General features: G+C 39.2%; 1 protein-coding gene across 1 annotated transcript; it reads left to right on the plus strand.

Moving 5' to 3' along the window:
• Window positions 1–1,538: 1,538 nt before the first annotated feature.
• On the plus strand, window positions 1,539–3,300 carry LOC130980316 (uncharacterized). The gene is made up of 5 exons (XM_057904008.1): window positions 1,539–1,608; window positions 1,760–2,064; window positions 2,128–2,209; window positions 2,299–2,699; window positions 2,902–3,300. Exons 1-5 carry the CDS (start codon window positions 1,539–1,541, stop codon window positions 3,298–3,300), a joined length of 1,257 nt encoding a protein of 418 aa, XP_057759991.1.
• Window positions 3,301–11,552: the final 8,252 nt, after the last annotated feature.

Consider the following 11,552-nt stretch of genomic DNA (forward strand, 5'->3'; position numbering starts at 1 on the left):
GGACTAGCTAGCAATCATTTGCAGCACTCAACAATGAATATGAAGCACGCAAGGCGTGGTACAAGGGTGAATAACATTAAACAAGTGTGATGCTCACGCATGTTCCGCTTCAATCCATTCAGTATCACTAGCATTATTAACGTTGTTCGCAAGTCTTTCCAATATTTCTGTTACATCTATTGTAGGCTTAGCTTATAGCCTAGCACAACTTACCCATCTCCATGTTTCAACTTGTAGGCGTAGTAGCTACTGTAAATATGTTATACCTAAGAAAAATTTTCTTACAAGAATGCTCTACAGCAATGGAATTATGTAACATGTTTCGTTAATCAACGATAATCTCATTGAATTGGTAATTAAGTAGTTGCTTATAATATATTTCTTTTTTATTTCAGTTTAGACAGACATGGCATCAGTAACTTATAATTATTATTTCATATATATAACCTTTCTTATCAATTGCTATAGTTGAATATAAATGTTGTTTTCAATAATAAATTCGGTAACAATGTGCAAGACAAGAGACTGGGCAACAAGGAAGGAGCGGCAAATTGCTCCAGCCCAATGAGACTTTACTTTTAAGCAATACTAATTGATAGATTTCCCATTTTTTATATATCTTTCTCTTATCCATTTAATTTTTTAAGACGTATAACTAATTTTATGAGAATAATAAATAAAATATAGAAATAAGTTCACCCAGTGGCGGAGCCACATTATAAGGAAGGGGGCAATGGCCCCAAATTAATAAGTTGTATGTACAAGTCTCTAATTTTTTAGTTTAATCCTTTTTTAATTTTTAATTTTTTTTTCTTTTTAATTTATATATTTTATGTTGGCCCTCCCAAAAAAATTTTTAGCTCCACCCGTGACTGTTCACCATCAATGCCACTATCAAATACGTATACCACAGAAAATTGCTACAATAATATATAAGAAGTCACACATACAACATTATGTGTTTTAAAAACGCAGCAAGTATTTGATGGTCTTTGTGAATATACTAAAATATCAACATGATTTTAAGGAGATATCAATTCTAATATGATTTTCTCATTTTTCTTTTTTTATGTAAATAGGATTAATTATGATATTATTTCTTTTTTAGTTTAAATTATTTTTTACAAGTTTTGCAATAAAAAATCTTTCTTTTGTTTTAGGTTTGTATTTTTTATCTTAGTTCTTAGGGCAAAATGCACTAATAATTCAAATAGAACAAAAAATTACCCAAATCAACCAAAAGCAAAAACGTTACATGGATCTTTCAAAAGGATAATTTTATGTAAATGAATGAGACCCATTCGATTTACACAATCCAACACTAATTCGAATCAGGCCAAATTGAATTAGTAGTGATGCATATAAATTGAATTTGACTAATTCGAATTATGCATGTAAGGACATCACTAGTAATTCGAAACAACATGTTTCGAATTATCAAGAACATGTAAATTGAACGAGATAAATTCGATTTACTTAAGCCCCCATGTATATAAATATGATGTGAACGTGAATTCCTCCCATTGGAGTGAAACACAATGACTAGTGAGGAGAGTTTTTTAGTGTTGGTGCACTATAGAAGGTTGATTAAGAAAAAAGCACGCTCTGGTATTAAGTTTATTTACTGATAAAGATCCTCTCAGTGTTTTTCTAAAACCTAAAAGGAGCTTCGCTGAGTTCCTGAATTATATAATCCAGAAACTGGGGTTGCAAGGCGTGAAACGGGTTGAGAAGTTATTCCATTGCATTTCGATTTCAGTTTTGCGAGAAGATGCGAAATACGATTCGTTTGTCATAGGGAATGACGAGGATTTGGAGGTTCTGTTCCATTGTCGTCGGCAGTTTTCCGATGTCAGGACACCTGAGTTGTTGGCCAAACTTGTAGATGTGGTCTCTAGCTCAAATGGTTCGAACCGAAATCCCCAAACTCTAGAAACAGCAGCCTGTTCTAGTTCGAGGTCTGTTGGTGCCTCTTCATCCGTGCCTGTGATTGCACCTCAGGCAATGGTGGTTGTCTTCCCGTCCTTCGCAGCTAATTCAACCGCAGTGGTGATGACGAAGTTGGTATTATTGATACAGCGCCGATTTTTTTACAGGGTGGGACACCGGATGGTATAAAGTATAAAGCATGTATTGCCGGATGATGATGACGCTGATGATGTGGATCTGAACATCATTGCCGATGATAGCGGTGATAACATAGCAGCAAGTAATCCAGTTGGGGCTGGCGGAGCGTCCACCACAGGGACTCAGTAGTATCCCCCACACTTTTCATTTTTTTTACTTGGATGCCATGAGACAAAGAGGAGATTCCTGGCGAACCTGTTGGATTTAGTGCTAGAGATACACAGGGTACCAGAGGTCTATCAGAGTTTCAGGTTGGTCAGCAGTTTCAGGACAAAGAGGAGGTCGTGTTAAGCATGAAGACTTATAGCATCCGATGCGGGGTACAGTACAAAGTGATAGAGTCCAATTATCGCAAGTACGTTGGAAAGTGTAAGGAATTTGGCAACGGGTGCACATGGTTGATTAGGATCAATCTTAGCCATCGTAAAGGTATTTGGGAGGTAAAACGGTACAATGGACCTTATACTTGTCTGGCCACGTCGATCTCGAGCGATCACAGGATTCTTGATTATCATGTGATCTCGGCCTTCATACTGCCAATGGTTAGAGTTGATGTAGCCGTATGTATCAAGGTACTACTCAATGCGACATAGGCACATTTCGGGTTTAGACCGACTTATAGGAGGGTTTGGTTGGCTAAGCAGAAGACCGTAGCACAGATTTACAGAGATTGGGATGAGTTATACAATGAATTGCCGCGATGAGTCCTAGGTGTGCAGATGAAGATAGAATATTGCAGTGTTGAGAATGAGTCCTGTGCGAGTGGGTGGGCAGGTGGACCAGTCGCAAGCCTATTTTCACTGGCTTTTTTGGACATTTCCACCGTGTATTGAGGCATTCCAGCATTGCAAGCCGTTGGTTAGTAACAACAGGACCCACCTATATGGCAAATACAGGGGTACGTTGCTAGTTGCAATTGCACAAGACAGGAACTCCAACATCCTGCCTATTGCATTTGCACTTGTGGAGTGTGAGAATGCTAAGTCGTGGTCTTTTTTCCTATCCCACCTCCACCAGTATGTGACTCCACAGTCGGGTATTCTGGTGATATCAGATCGGCACAATGGTATCAAGGCGGCACTTGAGGCTCCCGACGGAGGTTGGCTACCACCTGCTGCATACCGTACAATCTGTATTCGACATGCTGCATACCGTGCATTGTATATCTCTTAATAGTGGCCTCATCGGCACCATCAGGGAAAGTCTCCGAATGTGTCCTAGAACCAACTGCATCCTACTGCGAACTTGTCAATGCAGTTCGCAGGAGGCAAAAAACTCATCAGCTCCTCAAACCACGCCCAAGCTGGGCGACCACCTTTGATGTATTGCTCAAAATCTGTCAGAAAATCACTGACATAATGTTCATCAATCGGCAGCCCTAACTGGTACGCCACGTCCTGCAGTGAAATCGTGCACTCCCCGAACAGCATATGAAACGTGTGCGTCTCCAGACACCATCGCTCAACGAATGCACTAATCAACGGCTCATCCAACCTAAACCAAGTCTCATTCAGCCTCGCAAGATGGTATACACCGATCATCTGCAAGTACGGAACGATCCTCTCGTCCAGGCGCATACCCTGCTGCCATCGCATGCTCGTGATACATCAGTAGGGCTGCATAAAAAAACGTAGCAAGTTGTCTCTCAACTCAGAACATATTTATGTAACACATCAACTAATGCATATCTTAATCCAAAGAATACAACTTATACGCAACCAAATAATGTTACACGTTAAAATGCAAAATAATATCATATATACATCAAACTAGGACCTAAAAAAAATATTTTCTTAAAAATAGTATGACATTAACATAAAAATTTACTTCAATGACTACTATTCATATTAACCAAAAAAATCCTAATCTTAATAAGTTTCACCCCCATTATCCAAAACCACTAATATAACCACTCTATCTAACTTAACAACTGTAAATAATTACTAGCATTATAAGAAACAAAAAACAAAAATATAAAAGTAACACATTAAATCCTATTTTAAAAAGAAAAGTGTGCACTAACCTATTCATTGATAACACCAGCTATATGGACGACTCCATCCAAACGATAAAGCCGGTCCGAGTTATCTCCTATTAGCGGAATATGATATTGAACATTTTATTGGAGTTGTAGAGAAAGGATTTTCTCTAGGATTTGGTGGGGCAGAAATTTGAAATTGTAGTTCGAATGAGTTTAATTTGAACTCTATTTATAGGAAAAGCTTTAGTAATTCGAATTACCATGTTCAATAAACTGTGGGCACTTCGAATTTGGTTGGACACTTCGAATTTGGTTGATTCAAATTAGTGTAGCTCACGTGCAAATGTAATTCGAATCAATGTAATTGGATGTAGTAGTATATTCCATGCATGTATAATTCGAATTAGTCAAATTCGATTTGTGTGCATCACTACTAATTCGAATGGGCTTCCTTCGAATTAGTATTGGGTTGTGTAATTCGAATGGGACTCATTCGATTTACATGAAAATATTCTCTTGAACCATTCATGTAATATTTTTGCTTTTAGCTTATTTATATAATTTTTTCTTCCATTTAGTTAAAATGTACATTTTGTCCTAGTTCTTATTTCTACAATCCTTCCATAAAAAAAGATATTTTATGTATATTTAAACATACATTTAAACACTTCAAGTTATTACAAGAATAATATATCTATAATGTGGTTATGATTTATATTCATAACTGACAGTTTTCAGGAACTATTTTTTTTTTATAAATCAGGCACTAATTATGAATAGAAATACACCATTCTCACTTCATCAAATTCAAAATTTAAGTTATAAATAGTTGTTGGGAGTTTTTTAATTTTGATATGGGGAAGGTGCTGGTGTTTCGCAGCGTTATGGGGTTTTAAGGTGTTTGACGGAGATGTGACGGCGTTATTGAAGAAATCGGTGGCACCGATGGGGGAGAAAGACCGATTTCAGGGAGGGGTAGGTGCGCAAATCGGTGGCACCGATTGGTGACCCCCTTGCCACGCGTCGCGCATGCAGCTGGCTCCTGGGTGGCCCGTGACTCCTTATGCGTGTTTCACCCACTCAAAACCGGATACCTCTATCTCTTTCACCCTCCAACACTATCTCTTTCACTCTCACAATAACTTTCCCTTTCTGCTTACTCTCAACCCCACCAGTTCACCATTGTTGGACCACCCTTATCTCAGTGAAAAAATTGAATAAAAATGCCAAAAAAAAGGAAAACCAAGGAAGTAAATCAACCGGAGCTTCATATTGTTAATTATCTTGGAGATCCAAATTATGTAAGTTTTTATTTTTAATAATTTTATTTAATGATAATAATAGTGATAATTTTAGATTTTATTAACAATATATATTATAATGGCACTAAGTAGAAATTAGAAATTAAACATGTATGTATGTATAATTTTATTATTAGGTGGTTAGAAATAGAAATAAAAATAGGAATAAACCTTGTATGTATGTATGTATGGAGATGAATGTTTGTACCGGTGAGGATGAACTGGGTTTTTTTTATGTATATTATTTAAAAAAAAGAAAAAATAAATGTTTGTAAAAAATAATGAATGAAAGAGAAAATAATAATAATAATAATAATAATAATAATAATAATAATAATAATAATAATAATAATAATAATAATAATAGAGGCTGATTTACTGTGTAAGGTTAATTAATTTCTGTTATAAGGTAATGCATATGATTGAAGAATTTTTGTATAACAGATTTAATGTGTATGTTTGAATTGCAATTATGCTGGGAATTAGTTTTAATGGACATGTTAAGCATAATTGTGTTTTGAATAATATAGTTATATTATACTTGTTCTTATATTGGAAAATGTGGTATTGTAGGCTTCAAGGATGTTGATGTGCGATCATTTACACCCACCGGATCCATATAACCAAATTGTTGAGGCACAGTTACGCGAGACTGGATTTTATTATGTATCCCAAATTGGAGTTATTAAAGGCCAGTCAGCAATGATTAATGCTCTGATTGAGAGATGGCGGCCCGAGACTCATACTTTTCATTTTCCGGTTGGTGAGTGTGCCGTGACCTTGGAGGATGTGGCGGTAATTCTCGGTCTGCCAACAAATGGTCTTCCGATTACAGGTCCGACCATGAGTAGCTTTGAGGCATTGGAAGCCGAGTGCTTGCACCAATTTGAAATTGCACCCAGCAAAAATGACTGTAAAGGGAGATTTATAAAATTAACGTGGTTTAGGGGTGTGAGAGATCGTATAGTGTTGAATGATGATGTGCACATGCAGATGTATGTAAAGTGTCACATAATGTTGTTATTTGGGAAAATTCTGTTTGCAGATAAGTCGGGTGCAGGGGTGCACTGAAAATTTTTACCTTTGCTCCGCAACTTCGGTGGGATCATACAGTTTAGTTGGGGTTCGGCATGCCTGGCACACTTGTATAGATCATTGTGTAGGGCAACTCGTATCGACTGCAAGGAGATGGACGGTCCACTGACACTGTTGGTCAGTTGGGCTTGGATCCGGCTACCATTTCTAGCGCCGATTCCTGGCAATCCCCGAGTGTTTCCAATTGCAAACAGGTAATTTTGATTAAAGTATTCATTGAAAGAATTGATAGAAATTGTATACTGTTTATGGTAAGATAAGTTAAAAAATGGATTGTCCGTCTGCAGGTGGCATAACTGGGACCGTCAAAACTATGCCTACCGATATAAAACGCTTGCGCACTACAGGAGGTTGTTGGATGATCTACAAGAAGGACATGTATTGTGTAAAATACAAGTACCTTATGTAACTTCTTAAGTGAAGTAATTGTTGTGTAATCATCTGACTGGTTCGATGTGTCCAGTTTATTTGGCAGGCTTATGGCATTGGATACATCGACCCAGACGTAATTCCTTTAGCCATCCGTCATAATTCGGTTATGTGGAGTGCCACAGTGCCACTTATATCTTTTGAATGCATCGAGTGGCATGCAACTGATAGAGTCAGAAGGCAATTTGGATTGACACAGGGTGTTCCTAGTGAAGAGCGGGATCTAGGTGCATCACACGGCGAAGTTCTAACTGGGCCTAAGAATCAAGATTGGGCCAATACCCACTCGCGTTGGGTGATGCAGTGGACCAATCGATATAGTCACACTCTATCTGAAAACTTGGAGCATTTACATTATCCGTTGAAAATTTACATGCATTGGTACCGAGAAGCATATGGTGACCACTTGCAATTGTCGAACCTTGTTTTTGAAGAGCATCCAGAAGGTCCTCCACCACCACCACCGGCACCAGAACCGAAACCGAAACCGGTGGCCGTACCTCCACCACCACCGCCACCGGAACCGCCACATCAGGAGGTTGAGTATTTTGCACCATATGTTCCTGACACGCATCCGTCTGATTATTACTCAGCGTTAGTCCCGTCACACCAACAGTTTTGGGGTGGTCCACATTTTGAGTATGGAGAGCAACCTTCATTCAGTCAGCTGCATGGTTTCATGGCATCGGGGTCGCACCAGTCACATTCAGGTAATTATATTGACATTCCCACCGACCATCAAGCACATTTGGGTGGTATTACTCCAACTAGGAGGTCATTGGATTTGAGATCTCGGGTTCGCACTTCATCTGATAATTCTGGTGCCAGAATGTCTATTGACTCGAGCAGAAGTAATGAAGCGGCGGGAGGGATCATACAAAGTGGAAACCCTAGACGTATTCCGATGACTCTGATTCATGAGAGTAATTGAGCAGTTCATGATGAGACTGATAACTACCTAGTAGACCATCCAGAGGATGCGGATGAGGATGAGGATGAGGATGAGGATGAGGATGACGATCCTGGTGACGAGGATACAGCGCCTAGTGCAGGTAAAACATAATGTTAGTAATGATTTAGGGCTTGAATTTCTATTAATAGCTTCATGGTGAACTTGTATTTATATTTGTATTTGTATTCCACAATGAACTTGTATTTGTATTTGTTGTGCTTTCATAGGTACGGCCACAAGTGAAAAAGGTAAAGGTTACAACCTTAGAGCTGATCCTCCACGACAGAGTGCAAATCGGTATACACCATCCGCCTTTAACAGGATTGCAAAGAAGTACAGAAAGTTATACAAAGATATGAAGTGGACACCGAGGAAGTGAAGTTGTAACTAGTTAATTATTGAGAATGTTAATTACGTTCTTACTACTATTTAAGAAATAATGTGTACTATTTACTTATTGAGTATGTTAACTAGGTTGTTATTGTTGACTACGTTAATTTGGTTATTAGTATTTACTTATTGAGTATGTTAACTAGGTTGTTATTGTTGACTATGTTAATTTGGTTATTAGTATTTACTTATTTACTTTTTGCCTATCGAATATGTTATTTACGTTATTATGCCCACTCTCTATCGTGTATGTTAATCAGGTTTGAAATGAATATAAGCACTGGTTGGTCAATTCAAATGTCAATGTCGTACATAAATGTAAATCCAAACGAAATATAAAAAAAAGGTAACTACTACTCTTCGGCTGGACCTGCACTCGGTCCACCACTTTGACGACATCTACTGCGACTATGGCCCTCGGCACCGCATTGCTTGCATCGCCTCGGGCAACGCAACATACGAGTGTCCATCTCATTCAAGAAGCGGGTCATCTTCGGCCGGCCCTTGGCTACCCGTCCGAGGAACGGGTTTTCAACGAATCTAGGTCCATGGTAAGCAGGCCACGTTGCCGGATTTCTCAGTGGTCGGAACCTAGCCCTGTATACTCTTCGAATTTGGTCCATCTTGTAAACGTCATTAACGTACACTTTCCAATCCAACCTCTGATTTGCACAACACGCAAACACGTGCCGACACGGAATTCGGTCAACCTGGAATTCACCACAGTCACACCGATGGTGGCGTAGGTCAACTGCATACTCAACCCCACTAGGCATCTCGCGTACTTTGAAGACTTCATTTTCTCTATCAAAACAGCTAACCTGTATGTTACCTGATGCTCGTTGATTTGCATGCAGCTTGGTTGTCACCATCTCAGAGAATACAAGTCCAGCACTGATTCGGGCTTCAGCCTCAGCTCTTTTCCTAGTGAACAACACATTCAGTCTGTAAAATGTAGCCTTAACAAGTGCAGTGACTGGGAGATTGCGTGCACCCTTTAAGATAGAGTTGATACATTCCACAAGATTGGTGGTCATATGACCCCATCGGTAACCACCATCAAATGCCAAAGTATACTGCTCACGAGAGATCCGATCAAGCCAGTTGGTGTAAGCCTCACCCCGTTCCTTTAATCGTTCATAACGCATCTGGTACTCCCTGGTCGTCCTCGAGTATCCTATGAAAAATATTCAGTCAAGTATGAACACCATTCTATTTGATCGTACTTACAATAAATTCAAAGTTCATTCTATACAAACTTACCAATGTTGACGATAAGCTTCTGCAGGTAAGGTGCTTTGAACTTCCTCAAGAAGTTGGACTCAATATGCCGGATACAAAACATATGGAAAGCTCTTGGAGGAGACCACGCCCCATTACTTCGTTCAATAACTGACCTAATCGAATCGTGTCGATCAGAGATTAGTCCGACACCATCACGGGTCACCACATGTTGACGCAGGTTGCTCAGAAAAAAGTGCCATGCATCAGAAGTCTCTCCCTCCACTATGGCAAATGCAATAGGCACGATGTTGTTATTACCATCTTGTGAGACTGCAACCAATAAACAACCCTTGTATTTTCCATACAAATGAGTCCCGTCCACCTGCACCACTGGCTTGCAGTGTCTGAAGGCCCTTATACAGGGGTAATAACTTCAGAAGACTCTATGTAGAACACGTATATCAGGAACCAAATCATCCCCCTGGTAAGCTGGCATTGTTTCAAAGTGAACCACTGCTGATGGCTCTTTGTGGCACATGGCCTCAAACCATATCGGCAAAGCTTCATACGATGCTTCCCAACTTCCAAAAATTGATTCGACCGCCTGCTGCTTTGCTAACCAAGCCTTGCGATAACTGATAGTGTAGTTAAACTTTGACTGGATATCAGCAATGACTGATTTCACCTTTATAGACGGGTCAACCTCTACCAACGACTTTATTGCTTCTGCAACTGTCTTGGAATCCAGCTTCGAATGGTCTTGAGAAATAGTAGACCTGGTACAAGTATGACTTCCATTGTACCTCCTTAACTCCCAACAGTACTTCTTCTGCATTTTGGTTACCCTGATCAACCAGTCACAACCATTCCCATATTCTGTACATTTGGCATAGAATGTCGTCGGTTCTGACTCATATACCCGATAGTCCACACCTCTTCGGATGGTATAATCTTTCATTGCCTTGATTACTGCCTCCCTTGAACTGAATTCCATCCCCACTATGAACTCACCATCCGCCACAATAGGAGGGGCTGCATACAACAAAAGTAATAAATGCTTCATTATGTACTCAGTAAGAAGTCTTTCATTACAACTCAATTAATAAACACACTTTACTATGTAAGATCGTTATAGTCTTATTTTTCGCTATTCCATCTACGTAAACAACAACTAAATATCATTCACAATAAAGAACTATTAATTAATAAAAAAATCAATTGGTCACAAATGCCTGGTCACATATCACATACGTTACTCATCTGACTTATCGATCTGCTACTTCAGAGATTCACGTAGCTACCTAGGTTTACGCACCTGGATTCATATACTGCGGAAATTTCGGTGCGTGCATAGCCTCCAAATCCAACGACCGCATGAAAGAAGACTCCTGAAATGGATGCGGGTTTGCTAGTGCATTTGCAACTTCCGCCACATCTGCGTACATGGCGCCGCCAGCTGCTTCTTCGTCCTGACCTGGACCGATGATCTCATAGTTACTTTCAAATTCATCTTCGCTTTCACTATTATAATCTTCCAATTCAATGTTACGGTCCGCTTCAGATTGCTCAAACTCAATATATAACTCGATGCACGACATTCGGTGGCGATTTTCCATGTACATTGAAAATATTTCCTGCATACTCGCTTCGTCCATCACATACTTGGTCTGAAATTGAACAAACCCACCAAACACAAGTAAAGGATACCTGTACAAAATACACGATATCCTCCTACATCTTTGAGAATCTATCTTCTCACAAATCACACCTTTCAACTCTTCAAATGACAATGTGAACGGAATAACAACATCTAATGGATTTTCACACACAAATTGAACTCCCTCATATGTTTGTAATAAGATCTGTCCGTAATAATAAATCTTCAATACAACTCTATCATCCATAACACTAACTATTCTCAACCTCACAGGAATTTCTTTTAAAAAAATGAAGGAGAAGAATCAGAGAAGAGAAGAGAGGAGAAGAGGATGAACATTAGCTGACGAGGAAGAAATGGGGCTTCTGTGATACCACCATCCACTTTTTGTGTTGA

This window comes from Arachis stenosperma, chromosome 5 (assembly GCF_014773155.1).
Source record: "Arachis stenosperma cultivar V10309 chromosome 5, arast.V10309.gnm1.PFL2, whole genome shotgun sequence".
NCBI lineage: Eukaryota > Viridiplantae > Streptophyta > Magnoliopsida > Fabales > Fabaceae > Arachis > Arachis stenosperma.

Coding starts and splice junctions, on each gene's coding strand:
- LOC130980316 (XM_057904008.1), top strand. CDS start 1,539: ATGACTAGTGAGGAGAGTTTTTTAGTGTTGGTGCACTATAGAAGGTTG. Junction 1,609..1,759: donor TAAGAAAAAAGCACGCTCTG/GTATTAAGTTTA, acceptor TTTCGATTTCAG/TTTTGCGAGAAGATGCGAAA. Junction 2,210..2,298: donor CGGTGATAACATAGCAGCAA/GTAATCCAGTTG, acceptor GGATGCCATGAG/ACAAAGAGGAGATTCCTGGC.